The sequence below is a fragment of the Agelaius phoeniceus genome, chromosome 5 (assembly GCF_051311805.1).
Source record: "Agelaius phoeniceus isolate bAgePho1 chromosome 5, bAgePho1.hap1, whole genome shotgun sequence".
Lineage (NCBI taxonomy): Eukaryota > Metazoa > Chordata > Aves > Passeriformes > Icteridae > Agelaius > Agelaius phoeniceus.
Window position 1 is genome coordinate 51,277,388 of NC_135269.1, and position 14,362 is coordinate 51,291,749.

Consider the following 14,362-nt stretch of genomic DNA (forward strand, 5'->3'; position numbering starts at 1 on the left):
TTAAATATACAGAGGCCACACTCATCCATCGATAAAGGAAAAGCTTTTCAACAGTGTGCCATGTCATAAATAAAAGTTTTAATAAAATAGTACAATATATTACAATTAAAATTCCACTTGTCAAACACATAAAATTAATTGCAGCTATTTATAAAATGAATAATTAATATCCATTGAGGATCGACTTATAGATCCTTTGGTTTCACCACATCTTTAAATTAAATCTTTAAAAATCTATACATTTTTAAAAAATCTAGTAATTGTTTGAGAATACCGACTGGCAGATAATCCTCGAGCTCAAAAGACACTGAAGTTTTCAGAGAAAGAAAAATCATGCCTCTAAGACCACTCTGCATGAGCAGGAGAAGCACAAACACATCCTGTCTCATGGCTCTGACTTGCAGAGCTCAGCTCCCTCCCCGGGCAGGATCCCTCTGCGCCCACACCCAGTCCCATGAGCACAGGGGCTGTGCTCCCTGCCAGCCTCAGCGCCAGTCCCAGCCCACCTCCAGCACTCCCTGCCCCAGGGCACAAGCAGGGGCCCAAATGCTTGGAAATCTGTGTCCCCCACAGTCTGAGGCTTGGTCTTGTAGGCTCATGTAGCTGCCATTGAAGTGCTCATTCAGATCCAGCATCCCTCCTGTCAGACTGAAGGGCTGCTGCTGCTGCTGTACAGATCCAGACACTGTAATTAATTCAGTGGTTTAGCACTGCTCCCATATATAAAGTGTGTGTTTGAACAAGTGCAGTGTCTAAATTACAAATTACAGTTTTAGGTTGGAGATCTAAGTGCTGAGATGAAAGGTGTAAATTAAATAATCAGGTTATTGAGTGATGGGACCTTTGTCTGGAAGTTTGAAATAGTCATCACTTTTTTCATTAACAACAAGTGATAATTAACAAGATGTGAGTATTAACATTAGGTTTAGTCATGAAGGCTTTCAGTGCCAATGCAGAAGCAGATGGAGTGCCTATTTATGAGTCTTATTACAGGTTAAGTCACCTGCTATGAATTTGTGTCCCGAATGTGCTAAGAGTGTAATTTATTTTCAGCCACAATTAATTTTTAAAGATTAAAAATACATTGGCTCAGTGAGGGATAATGAGTGTATGGCATAATATGAGGACATTTTAAGTGCAGCTTTAGATGTGAAAGTCATTATGCTAATTAAATTCTTTACAGCTTAATCTTTTCTCAAGCAAATAGATGACAACGTTAGTCCATAAACCTTACATGTGATAGTTGTTCACAAGAAATAGACTTTTGGGGGAAAGACAATTTTTGGGTTTGGAGCTTTCACATCAGACTGCTTGGCATGTTTGGTTGGTGCAGTTTTTAATGAACACAATACAGCATCTGCTGTGCCCAGCAGACAGGGCCAGACTTTCCAAAGTCCAGACTTTCCAAACACTTTCCAAAGTGTTTCATGATTTGAAGACTTGGAGACTTGCCTGCATCTCACAGATATTTCACACACAGTTCTGATACTAACTCTTGAGTTTTATGCTAGCATGGAGACAGCCTCTCTTACCTGAGCAGCCACTAACTCTGATGCTAGAGAGTCTAAAATTTAGAAGGGTGTTCCCAGGTTCCTCCAGAATGGTTCTTGGTCTGCATCTGTAACTGCCATTTCTAAGTGATACCACGTACATAACAGATAGTATTGCTCCAAATATCTCATGCAAAGTCAAAGTTTCTCTGTGAACATCACAAATACAATTTTAGAGAATTCTAGCTGGACTTCAGATTTCATTGTCATGTGAGTTACCAGAACTATTCTGCATGTCTCCGTTTTCTTTTAGGTAGCTGTCTGCTTTTTCTTGTGTTTTAAGAGAATCTGTATTGTACACTGATAGAAAATTCTCAACACATTCTGAGAATATGGGCATGTTTCCCAGAGGCTTAATTCAAATAAGCTTACCAAAGTCTTTATTATCTATATTAATGGTTCTGGAAAGAATGACAACAGCCACATATTCCCTATCTGTTTCTCAAAGTATCTTCAAAATTTATTTCTGTTTATAACAATTATATGAGGGTTTTTATGACTGCAGCAATACAGGAACAGAATTGTGCAGTTTTTATGACTGCAGTGATACAAAATTTAAAATAACAGTGATTACACAAAGTAACAATCATACAATGGCTGCAGCCAACAGATCTGAAGAAGCAGAATCTTGTAAATATAAAATGAGATTAGTATTTTCATGAGGCATATGTTTGTTTTGAAATTTTATGATTATGAATAATATTTCAGAGAGATTAAATGACCCAAAGTTAAGATTGTTATTAGCATGTCTAATCATATGGGGATTTTTTAATTAAAGAGGCTTTGGAATGCTTACAGCAGCAGTTAGTTATTCATTCCTTTGAATAGCTTGAATTCTTAACAGATGCTATTCCTATTATCTTCACATCTGGATTATAGCACAGATACAAATAACATTGTGAGTCATAGTTAAGGTTGGTTCCATTTGCATTCATACTTCAATGTTTTTTGCAACAAAGCTAGCATCTCCTGGAGTTAGAAATCTCCCTGTTTCTGTCTGTCAGCTTTGGGAAGTCCTCCTTGGTTAAGGTGTCCCTCAGTGTTGTGATTACATTATGAAAAGTTGTTTAGCCCCAGTCACAGCAGTTCTAGAGCCACTGTTTTGGCAGTTACATGTTGCTTTTATTGCATTTCCATGTCTGCAGTAGCATCTATCAATGAATTACCAGAACTGATCTCAAACACTGCTCCATCTTCAGGCTAACATCATCATGAAAGGGAACAGTAATTATTTAAGGGAATTTGGATAAGTAAGGAAGACAGTGATGTTTTATGTACTTGGAGTTACACAGCATCTACAGTAGCTCCTGATTCAGAGTTTTTCCTCCAGCTGTCACCATGTCTGATGTGTGCTCTATCTTCTGCTTCTGGTATAGGTAAAGATGCATGAACTATGTATTATGCTGAGGTAATGTAGTATCTTCATGTTGTGTGCATAATTTGGTGATGTGCTGGGGGAATATTTATATTGTAGCAGTTGTATTTGACGCTCCATGAAAATTGGTTTTCAAACATGATTTTTCTCTCTGACTCAATAATGCCAGAATTCTAAATCATCTCAGATAATGTTTTGTTGGTTTCTTTTTTTTCAATTTTTTTGTATATTTATTCCTTTCTAGGAAATGTTTCCAGACTGCTCATTTTTATTTAGAAGATAATACATCACCTCGAGTGATTTCTGGTCCCCCAGCTCCAATCTTCCCAGTCTCAGGTATTTCTGGCAACTGTTCTGTGGATCGGTGTTAACTGTTGGAAGATGCTGGTTTATATGTGCCAATAAGAATCCTTCAAATACTATAACATCTGTAAACCAGAGATTTGCAACCTCTTGTACAAATCTGTGTAAACAGGTACACTTGATATTGGCAGACTTGTGTTATTAATGGTCTCTTCTGCAGGTAACTCAGAAGAGAAATATCTTCAGTTTACAGTGTTGCCTCAAGGATACTCTGTGCTTTGTAGCCATCGTAAGTGCAGCCTCGCTAGAGTGGCTGCTCAGGTAGCCATCTGAGCTACACTAAATAGCTCTAGAGAATTACACCAGCCACAGACTCTGTTGTATTTCTGCCTCTAATTGGATTTGTCACCTGTGTATAGAACATGTCCTATTCTTTTTACCAGCAGGATGAGGATGTGCCTCATCTGTCTGCATTTCACTTGCAATTACAGCGTGTTCTTATACTTACGTATTTTACTAGCATAATTACTATGGTATAGCTATGTGAACCTCTCATTAAAATAATATAGAAGTTCAGAATATTATTAGCATCTTCTGATTCTACATCCACCACATTTATTTGGGGAAACTGTTTCCTTTCTTTTCTCAAAGAGTGTCACAGGAGCACATGCAGCCTTCCAATTTTTTCAGTCTGTGTAGAGTGAAATAGATTAATTTCATTCATCTACTTAAACCCAAAATCAATTAATTCTGAAGCAGATCCTAAGCCACATTCTCACCTATGAGACAAGGTTATCTTGTTTCACAAGTAATATTTTTGCAAACTGTGCTATTATACAAGGAGATGGATTCTCATGGAATGACAAAAGGAAGAAAATCAGCCCTTGTGTGAATAACTAGTAAACACAAATAAATCCCAAACATTGGGCTTCCATTGTAACTGAATTGTAGACATCTTTAAATGCATCTTGTATGGATTGATGCTATTAGGAGATGATTTATTACTAAATGGTTAAAAAGCAGAACTACGGCATGATTTCAAAAAACATATAGTATAAGAATAAGCAGCAATGTTAGGAGATCTCTGCTTTAACTCTCCATCATTAACTGTACTGAACTACAACTGTATCATTTTCTAACAATTTTTTCTGACCAACTCACCTTGGGGGAAAGTGTGTTCCATTTCACAATTGCACTTACAGTTATTCTGAGTGCCTAAAATGCTTGTTTTGAAACTGGAGGTTTTCCTTCTGAAATGGTGATAAGTACTAAAGAGGAAATTTTTTTCTCAGTGACTTAAGATAGACAACATATTTTATGGAAAAAGCTGCAAGCACTGATGAAATAGTTTTATTTTGCATGCAACAGATGTCAAGTGAACAGTAATTGTGTTTTCTATTGCACAAATGTTTCAACAGTATAATTTTAAAATTGCATCTAATTACAGCATAATACTAGAAAAGAGTGTAAGGCAGGAAGAGTGTTTTGCAACTGCTAAGTTTAATTCTTATGGCTGTGACCAAAAGGACACTCCACAGGTCTCATTATATATTAAGTTTTCCTTCCATAGAATTATATGTTAAGTTTTCCTTCCTTTCATTGGCATAGATAGGAGATCTGCATTTATTCACAGAAAATGCCATGGCTCTTCACAGCACAATTCAAAGATGCATTTAAATAGTAATGAATTACAGGGTAGGATTCAGATCCACTATCAAACTCTAAGTAGTTTGAAGTGATCCTTGCCATCCAGATATAAAGTACATTCCTGGGTCCAGAAGTGATTGAATTGGGAGATTTGCACGGGCAAGGAAACAAAACCTAAGATTTGTTTCTCCATTATTATACTTACTCTTTGGGTCATTTACCTTCCCTTTTGGTTTTGTGTTTGCATACCATTAGGATAAACACTTCATGCCAGGTTTCCTCTCCAAAGTGTGAAGATTGTGTTACACATTTGTTCAGCTTCTCTTAGGCTTGACTGGATAAATTCACTTTTTGTATTCAGATCCAGTCATATAAGTGGGAGACCAGATGGATCTTAGTACAAATCAACAAATTCTTGGTAACTGAAAGCTAAAATTATTAGGTGGGCTAAATACTGAACATCTGTTGATGTGAATAACAGGTCCTTGTTCAATGTTTCTGACATTTTGTTCACATATGAAATGGTGATGAAATTACAGATTGTGAAATAAACATATTTTTAAACCATGAAAGGCTTTAAAAAAAAATCCAACAAAATTATTGTTCGGAACCAAATCTCAGTCAGAAATAATGTCATCCTTTAGCAGATAATTAGCAAACAGATGACTTTGTTTACACAGCATATTTGCAGTAAAGAGAAGATTAAAAGTCCCAAAGGTTTCTGATGTTATTTCTGATGCATAATCTACACAAGTGTTTTTGTATTTGTCTAAAGTAAAATGGAGATGTTACTTTAGTCATATTTATTCCTCGAGAGTGTAGATGTTTTCTTTGTGAGTAGCCAAAAAGTCCTAAACATAAATCTTTCATTTAAAACTTGAAGTGTGAATCCTGATGTGAAAATCTGTGGTCAGTACTGCCGTGATCAGACATAAGATTATTATCAATAGGTAATCATAGAATCACAAGGAGAGCTGGGAGAAAATTCGGTATGGAAAGTAGTCACTAATGCAGTAAAAGATGAAAATTAATTCCTCTTTTGGATTCCTCTTTTCTTTTGGATGCCAATGCAAACATTCAAGTGTCAATTAATGTGAAAATACTGGCATAATGCTGTTTTAATTTAGTAGGCTTGGGACTATGGGGCTCCAAGTTCCAGTGCAACACTAATCAGCTGGAGCACCCAGACAACTCTGCCTAATCATTCCTACTTTATCAGTGTTATTCAGAGCTGTGCTCTCTCCTTTTGAACATCTTGCAGGAAAGAGCTAACCCTCCCATGTCTCCTTGAATTCACAGGGAATTTTGTGTGTTCTTCTATTTACAGACAAGCTCAGCATCTTGCAGAATCAGCTCATTGATTTGGGGGGGCTTACAGAAAGAGCAAGACCTAGCAAGGCATTTTCATTATCTTCTTCCCAAATAATAATTTAGAAATGTACAAGTGTTAGGTAACTGTTTTAGAAATGTTAATGGTATCAAAGGATGTTGTGGTTTTTTGGGAGTTCTGTATCCAAAGTTCATGCCAAGAATTTTATTTCAGGATGTTTTGTGGATTGCCTACATATAAACTTCATTATATGTCACTGGCTTTTTATTCTACATAAATATATTTTTTGTCTTTTCCCACCCCTAAGATGATGTTGGAGCAATTCCAATAAAGCATTTTCCCAAACATGTTGCAGATTTACATGCAAGTAATGGTTTTTCTGAAGAATTTGAGGTATGGCTCTATGATGTCATCTTTTTATTAGCACGTTCAAATAATGTTAAGTTTAAATGCCTGCAAACAAAAACTGGGGCAATACATTCTGACTTGGGCACCAGTTTCATGAATGCATGTAAATATGATTGCTTTGATGCATAAAGCCTAGGGAGATTCCTAAAATCAGGACTGGAATACAAATGGGAATGTTTATTATTGTGATAAAATACTGAATAACTGTGTGAATAAACTGTGCAAAGGTAGTGCAATGTATATGGTTTATCAGATATAGTGATAGATCTAAAACTTTTCCAATACTAATGAAAATTGAATTTTGCAGAAGCTACTCATATTTGCTTGTTCCATTTACAGAGAAAATAAAATGGAAGTAATAACGAGTACAAGTGGCAAGATTTCTGATTAACAGGGGAGCTAATGTAGTCTTCATATGTGGTAGTGAAAGTTTTACAGTTCCTTTCCTAAAGTATATGATTCATAAGAGGTATTTCAAAATGTTGAAACATATACTCTAATCATATAATGTTACTATCACCATATGTAATTAATGATCTTCATTGTTTTTCCTACTCGTGTATTGCAATCATTTTAAATATGGATATGTTCTAACAATTCACATAAGCATTAAAACCCCAAATACCTAATTAAAGCTGTGCCATTAGCAATTCTTACAAGAGATTTCTAATAAAATCAGTCAGTTGGATGGAAACAAGTATTTTAGCAGATCTATATTAAGGCAAAATATGATAGTAATATTCCTTTTGCAAAAGCAATAATGAAAGTAAAAATTCAGAGTTTTTCATCTTCAGGTTTTACTTTTATTTCCCCAGCCAGTGCATTGTGATCCAGTGGACCAAAAATTCCATGTCCTTCACATAACCTTCTTCATCAGCATTTCTTCTTGAATTCATTTAAAATTCAGAATATCCATTTGACTGTGGGACCAAATTTGTAAATACTTGTGAATGTCCAGTTCATATTCACATATTACACATGTGCATATGCACTGATGGAACTGGACTCCAGCTTGACTAGCTATTAATAAGAGCAGATGTTGTATGTAAATACAATGGATACTAAGTTCTTTCAGCATTAGTCAGTGCAGCAATACAGAAATCAGATTGTTCATTCTAAACTGATCTTTTCCTACAATTTTACTTTTCCTAAATTACAGCAGTGATCTAAAGACCAAATATAGTGCATGTCTCTGAGTTACAGCTGCACCATCTGAAATATTTCATGCTAGTTTTAACTATTACAAAAAAAAATCAGTGTCCTCATCATTTCTTGGAGATCTATTTTGGCTTTATGGACTACTCCAGAAGTAGTGTTCGGTTCTTTTCTCTACTGACAGAGAACTTAGAAGATTGGGAAAAACTGAAATATAGTAATTGTCTTTACAGAGTTAGCATATATTTGAAGAGTACAAGGGTGGTTCCAATTTTATTTTTTGGGGGGTAACAGGTTTTTTTTTTTCTATTACTACAAAATAACTCATTTAAAATCAAATTTTTAAACTGAAAACAATATTTCATATTTGTATTTAAGTAGATTAAGGTGATTGACATTAAAATTAACTCTAAACAGTGTTGGGAAACACCGTTAGTACCTTTAGTGATGGCAATGTATTTGCTGTTTAAAAGTGTGGACCTTATAAATGCTTGAGTTTCCTGTCAGCTAAAGTAATCAATAAAATGAATTAATTTGTGAGTCTTACAGACTTTGTGCCTGTCTTGTCAAGCGTGTCCCTCTCTTTATAAAACTGTTGGCTTCACTGTGAGACCGCTGGCAGCCTGATGAGGGCTGTGGCTCTGTCTTTGCCCAGAGTGCTGTGAGGCTGGCTGAACTGCACACAGTCCTGCTCCAGTGGAGGTTTGAATGCAAAGAGAGCAAAAGCATTCCTCAGGGAAACTAATGCATTTATAAGGACACATAAAAATTCCAGTGAACTGTTACATATATAGATAATCTGTCTAAAGTCTGTGATGTTGCTCATATGTACAAGCTTTCACTGGCTTAAGATCCAACATTAAAGATAGGAAAAGAGATTCCAGTATTTTAATTGGGAAAATTACCTCTTGTTCCCTTTAGGGGTTATGTCAAAATATTCAGTTTTGTTGTTATTATGGATATATTGCATGACCATAACTGTTTTCCATATAGTAAATGTAATTTATATAAACATTTATCCATTTGTTCTGTGCTGTGGAATTTGATTTTTTTTACTTTTTTTGCATTCATTCCCTCATTAGACACTGAAAGAGTTTTATCAGGTAAGGAATTATTTCACTGCAATTTTTTTAGCAATGAAGTAGTTGTAAAATATCATAGATAATTGGGTATAAGGTTGTGGTTCTTTTCATGCTTGCCTACAGTATTTAAAGACATTTTATGTATCTTAATAGTTACTAAAGTGTGCCATACTTTTTTTTCAGGAAATACAGAGCTGTACTGTAGATCTAGGTATTACATCAGACAGCTCTAATCACCCTGACAACAAGAATAAGAATCGATACATAAACATTGTTGCTTGTAAGTAAAGGCCTCACTTGTTGTTTTGTGTGAGAAATCATTTTAAACAAGTACAGATTTATATGTTATTAGCAGGAACAAAAATACTTCTGCACTGAAATCTCCAGCTATTGATCAGCAAAGTGCTCCTTGGAGAGGAGTTGGTATCAGATTTCACATTTCTTTAAGTTAGTCCTCTGACATTCTGCTACTTTGGTGAGCATGTGTTAGCAAGATACATTTGTGTCTTCTGCAATGACCCAAAGGGAGTTGGGAGATTTCATTGTAATGCCATTAGAAAGCCAAAGAAGCTTTGATTGTCAAAATTAATCCATCTTTGCTTTAGAATAATGGTGATTTATTGTCTCTATGAGCTTCAAAATCCCTGGATATATTTACTGTCAAATATAAACATAAATGTTCTGGCTTTATGTTGTGTTATGCCTGGCAACAACGTAATACAGCAGCTTCATTAGCCAGTACACTTGTTTGCCCATTGCATCACTCTCCCAGATTTTTCTTCTCTGTAACACATCTATTCAGTTTTGTTAATCTCTTTTTCAAGCCATTTCCTCTGGGTTTTTGATGATTTGGTGGCTCAATACTTTTTTTAACTCTCTACAGCATTTCAACTTTGTTCTGATTACAAGAAAGCTCTAAATTAAATATATCATCAGCATTCAGTGACACTAAAGCTTAATTTAAAAAGTCAGAACTGGGTCAGCTGTCGGGGAGAAGACAATATAAACCAGCAACAAGATATGCCAATCTCTCTGGCTAAAGATGTCTCTAAAGCAACAAAAACTCAGGGATTTTCCTCTGCCACTGTGTTTCATACCTGATCATACAAAAGGTGCTAGCCCAGGAGTTGTTTTATTAAAAAACAGTGCAGAGGCAGCTTAGGGCAGCTGAAGTAGCAAGAATTGTCCTCTATAAGTGACTCAAGTGTAGTTCTGACAATCAGTGCAGGCTACAGAACACTTCAGCTCCCCCTGATGTAGTTACTGCTGACTCCTCAGATGACCAGCATTTTCAAAGTCCATTGCTCTCCAGAGTCCACTCTTTTAACTTGGAATTAAAGTTCCTAAACACTGGTGCCTGCTGTCATTTTGAGACATCCCACTGTGCAGATTTGGCAGTCATGACACAGGACTTACAGAAGACCTGGACACCTTTACAAGCAGCAGCTAGAGGCCATAGGGGAAGCATGTCATAGTGGCTAAAATGACCCCTGGTACTGCTGTTCAGGCCACTAGATTCTGAATCCCTTCAAACTTTGGGTTAATTTCTTTATTTTTCCACAAATTAGAATTTTTAATCTGATTCTTATCTAAGGAGAGGATGTTTGCATATGCGATTGTTAGTGTATTGGCCTTGTGTATTGTAAAAATGCATTTCATTATTTTTATGAGAAAGAATGTAATTCTTACCAAAAATTACTTATTTTCTCCCTTGTTTTACTGCAGATGATCATACTAGGGTTAAATTAGCGCAGCTTGCTGAAAAGGATGGAAAACTGACTGATTACATTAATGCAAACTACGTCGATGTAAGTGCCTTTTTCTATCCACTGGCCTATTGATCTGTCAGCCTTTTCTGTAAAAAAAATATGTATGGAGATGAATAGATTTAATTCCAAAAAAGTATCCCAGCATTTCTGTTAAAAAAACTTTTGTAGTTTAAGTTAAGCCTACAAATTTAAAGCAAAGGTAAAATGCCGATTCTTTCTTGAATCCATCTTGGTATTGTAGCAGCTACAGCTTAACAAGGGGCATTTTTAAAGAAAAAATGTCCTTCACATCTGAGCCATTTTAGAAGTATATCTCATCTGAGTGGTTAATTCTCCCATCTGAGGTAATCTCATGAGAGGAAGATGCCATTTGGCTCAGAGCCTCACCAAGATACCATTACCAGTTTTCATTACATAATTATTTACATGTGAATGATCATAATTCATCTTTTAAACCCCTTTTGCAATGCACATCTGTGTGTCTCCTAATCACTTTCATGTCAATGTTCTGCCTAAGCATGGGCATTTGAACATACAGATCCTATTTGTTGGACTGATAAACACTGGCCTAACAATTGTATTCCTATGTCATTTGATACCACAGGGTTTCCACAAAGTCAACAGTTAAAAATTTAAAAGCACTTAAAAGTTTTGCAGAGTCTTCAAAAAATACATGAAATGTCATGTACACCTCCCAAACTCGTTTTGCTCATGGACAGTGATTTGACAATTGTCATTTCTTTTATTTCAATTTAGGGCTACAACAAGCCAAAAGCCTACATTGCAGCTCAAGGGCCTCTAAAATCAACAGCAGAAGATTTCTGGAGAATGATATGGGAGCATAACGTGGAAGTTATTGTGATGATAACTAATCTCATTGAGAAAGGAAGGGTATGAGTACTGTTGTCCAGTTTTTACTTCTCTAATGTTGGTAAATCTACCTGTAGCAAACTCCCATCTTTCTTTTTAAAATCTGGTTTAGTCAATTATTGAGCAAAAAGCAATAGTTTGTAGTAGTTGCCTGTACCTGGATTGGCTACAGAAGTTTACAGTTGAGGATTTGTAGCATGAAACTAAAGAAAATATTCAATAAATCTTGAAAATACCATGCTCTAACCACAAAAATAAAAAACATCTTATACTGAAAGAAAGACTACTTGTATATAATATGAGTGGACAGGCTGTGGGCCTTGTTGCCCACATTCTGCTACCAATCTGCTTATCTGCACTTTGTCAGGGTTGCCTTGGACCCTGGAAAGGAGAAGAATGTAGTTCAAGTGAACTTTCCTGGATATTCACTGTCTGCTCCCTGTTAACATCCCATGGTACTCACAGTTCTTTTCCTACTACATGACGGGAGGTCCATTTGTCCAGTGAGACCAAATGAGGTCAAATCCCACCACAGGGTGTGTTTCTCTGATTATGTGATGGGAGTAAACCTGTACCCTGGGGTTACATGAGGGGACATTGCATCTCACTTGCCACACTGGCACCAATGCCTAAAATGAATGCAAATCGTATCATACAACCTATAAGGCATCTCTCAAGTGATACAGACACAGTAATTTCAGATGAGGGCTGACTGGGAGTACCACTTCGTTTGTAACACCATGCTATAAACAAGCACTCTTCTAATACTCCATGAGGAGGATGTATGACTACCCAGCCAAAAGAATGGACATATCACAGCTCTCTCCTGTATATTCTAGCCAAACACGGGCTCACTCATACCCTCTCCTCCAGATACACTCTGCCCATACTATAAACTAATCAGAAGCCACATACGACTCTACTGACTTGAATGTATTCCTATATTTCCTATAGATCATGGTTTTTTTCTTTAGGTTTGAGAGTGTCTATAGAATGGAAAATTCCACAATATTGGACCCTTTTAACTCTGATAGTATGATTTAAGCCTCTTTTTTTGAGTTTTCCAAATAAAGAGCATATTTGAACAGCTATCCCTCCACAACACAAAATAATTGTTATTTGTTCTCCTGCACAGAAGATCATGTCTATTATAAACTGGGTATATTGACAGTCCCAATACAGTTTCATGCTTTACTCTGCTCTTAAATTTGAACATTTCAGCTTACTAGTTTGACATTTTACAGGTTTTTTTTCTCTATTCCTTATAGAGAAATTTTCTAACAGAGAAAATTTCTTTCTAACAGAGAAAATGTGACCAGTACTGGCCTGCTGAAGGTAGTGAAGAATATGGGAACTTCTTGGTTACTCAGAAGAGTGTTCATGTCCTTGCCTATTACACTGTGAGGAATTTTACTCTTAGAAACACCAAGATCAAAAAGGTTTGTGACATCCTAAAAACACAAGTATGCAAAAGGAAGTGTTAAAAGATGCTCAGAATATATTTAAGGCAGTTGACAACTCTTTTCTGCTGTATATGTGAAGCTGAATCCTATACATCTCAGCCAGCCAAGATGCTTGTGAACACAGATAAATGAACTCAGAAAATTTTAGGACCATCAGGGAAAAAGCAGGGATCACATTGGAGAGCTGATGTGGACTTTGACTGCCTGGGTAGCAGGATGATACATTTTCAGAAAGAGAGCAATTTGAAGAAAATGTGGTATGAGTTAAATTATCCACCTAATCTCTCCATTTTTTTTTAAAGACAGGTGAATACACACTTTGTTTTATTGTAACCAGAACCAGCATGATCTCAGCTCAGCAGGGTGATGTTAGCTACTTTGAGAATTCTAAAAACTTAATTTATTCCAGCCACATAAATATCTGAGACATCTGACCTCTCACCCTCCCTGCATAATTAATACATAATGTTTGGCATTTAATGTCAATTAATTTATTCTGCCTATTTTAGGAACCAATCTCTGAATGAGGTGACCTGCTTTCTGAAGGCATCCCTGCCTCTGAGTTGCCATGGAGGGAGGGAGCTTAGAAAAGCAGCCTACACAAGGCTACTTACCTTAAAGCTGGGTGAGATGAATCCTACTCTTTCTGTTCACTCAGCAGAGGAGCAGAGTGGCAGGAAGAGCTGGTGACTTTTGAGAGCAGCTGAAATTTGTTACCCTCCAGTGCTCTTAATCTTTCTCTATGGCTTTCTGAGAGTGTCAGGTCATTTTCCCACTCAGTGGGCAAGCTGGTAAGACAGAGCCACTGGTCCTTCCTTCCCCTTCTCTTTGGAGGCTGGAATATTCAGAGGCAGATGGCATGCTTGGAACTAAATAGGGATAGCACTAGTTCAACAGCTATCAGGTATGGAAACAAAATGAAGGAAGATGTGGGCTGCTGACATGTGGAATTATTTTTTTGTTGCAGGGCTCTCAGAAAGGGAGGTCCAGTGGCCGCATAGTGACTCAGTACCACTATACCCAGTGGCCTGACATGGGTGTTCCAGAATATTCCCTGCCTGTTCTCACCTTCGTGCGGAAGGCATCGCAGGCGAAGCGCCACGCTGTGGGGCCTGTTGTGGTTCATTGCAGGTGTGCTTTCTAGTGCTGTAAGGTTCACTCCACTTTTGTTTTGCAGAAGAAAAGAATTTCTCAGTGGTGGGTTAAGCAAAATTTCACCCTTCTGTTTAACAATTCCTGATGGAGTAAGATTAACTTCTTAGCTGATATTCTTATCTGATATTTCTCTCCTTCATAAGGCCAACTAATCAATTGTGCCACTGCTGTAAATCTGTAAATCTCCACAAACAAGGTGATGCTGCTGCTCTGCACTATGTTCTTTCTTTTTTTTTTTTTTTTTGGCTAAACTGC

At 36.7% G+C, this 14,362-nt stretch overlaps 1 protein-coding gene across 8 annotated transcripts in view; it reads left to right on the top strand.

The window, feature by feature from the left end:
- The window catches only part of PTPRZ1 (protein tyrosine phosphatase receptor type Z1), a 133,262-nt gene that overhangs the window by 109,965 nt on the left and 8,935 nt on the right, over nt 1–14,362 (top strand). For 5 of the 8 annotated variants that reach the window (XM_077178986.1, XM_077178990.1, XM_077178989.1 and 2 more), the window contains 8 exons: nt 3,170–3,261; nt 6,513–6,598; nt 8,851–8,871; nt 9,034–9,130; nt 10,576–10,658; nt 11,376–11,510; nt 12,794–12,928; nt 13,920–14,083. In XM_077178986.1, the coding sequence (XP_077035101.1) occupies nt 3,170–3,261; nt 6,513–6,598; nt 8,851–8,871; nt 9,034–9,130; nt 10,576–10,658; nt 11,376–11,510; nt 12,794–12,928; nt 13,920–14,083 (813 nt within the window). The remainder of the gene's footprint in view (nt 1–3,169; nt 3,262–6,512; nt 6,599–8,850; nt 8,872–9,033; nt 9,131–10,575; nt 10,659–11,375; nt 11,511–12,793; nt 12,929–13,919; nt 14,084–14,362) is intronic. The other 3 variants (XM_077178987.1, XM_077178991.1, XM_077178994.1) reach the window with 1 other exon arrangement.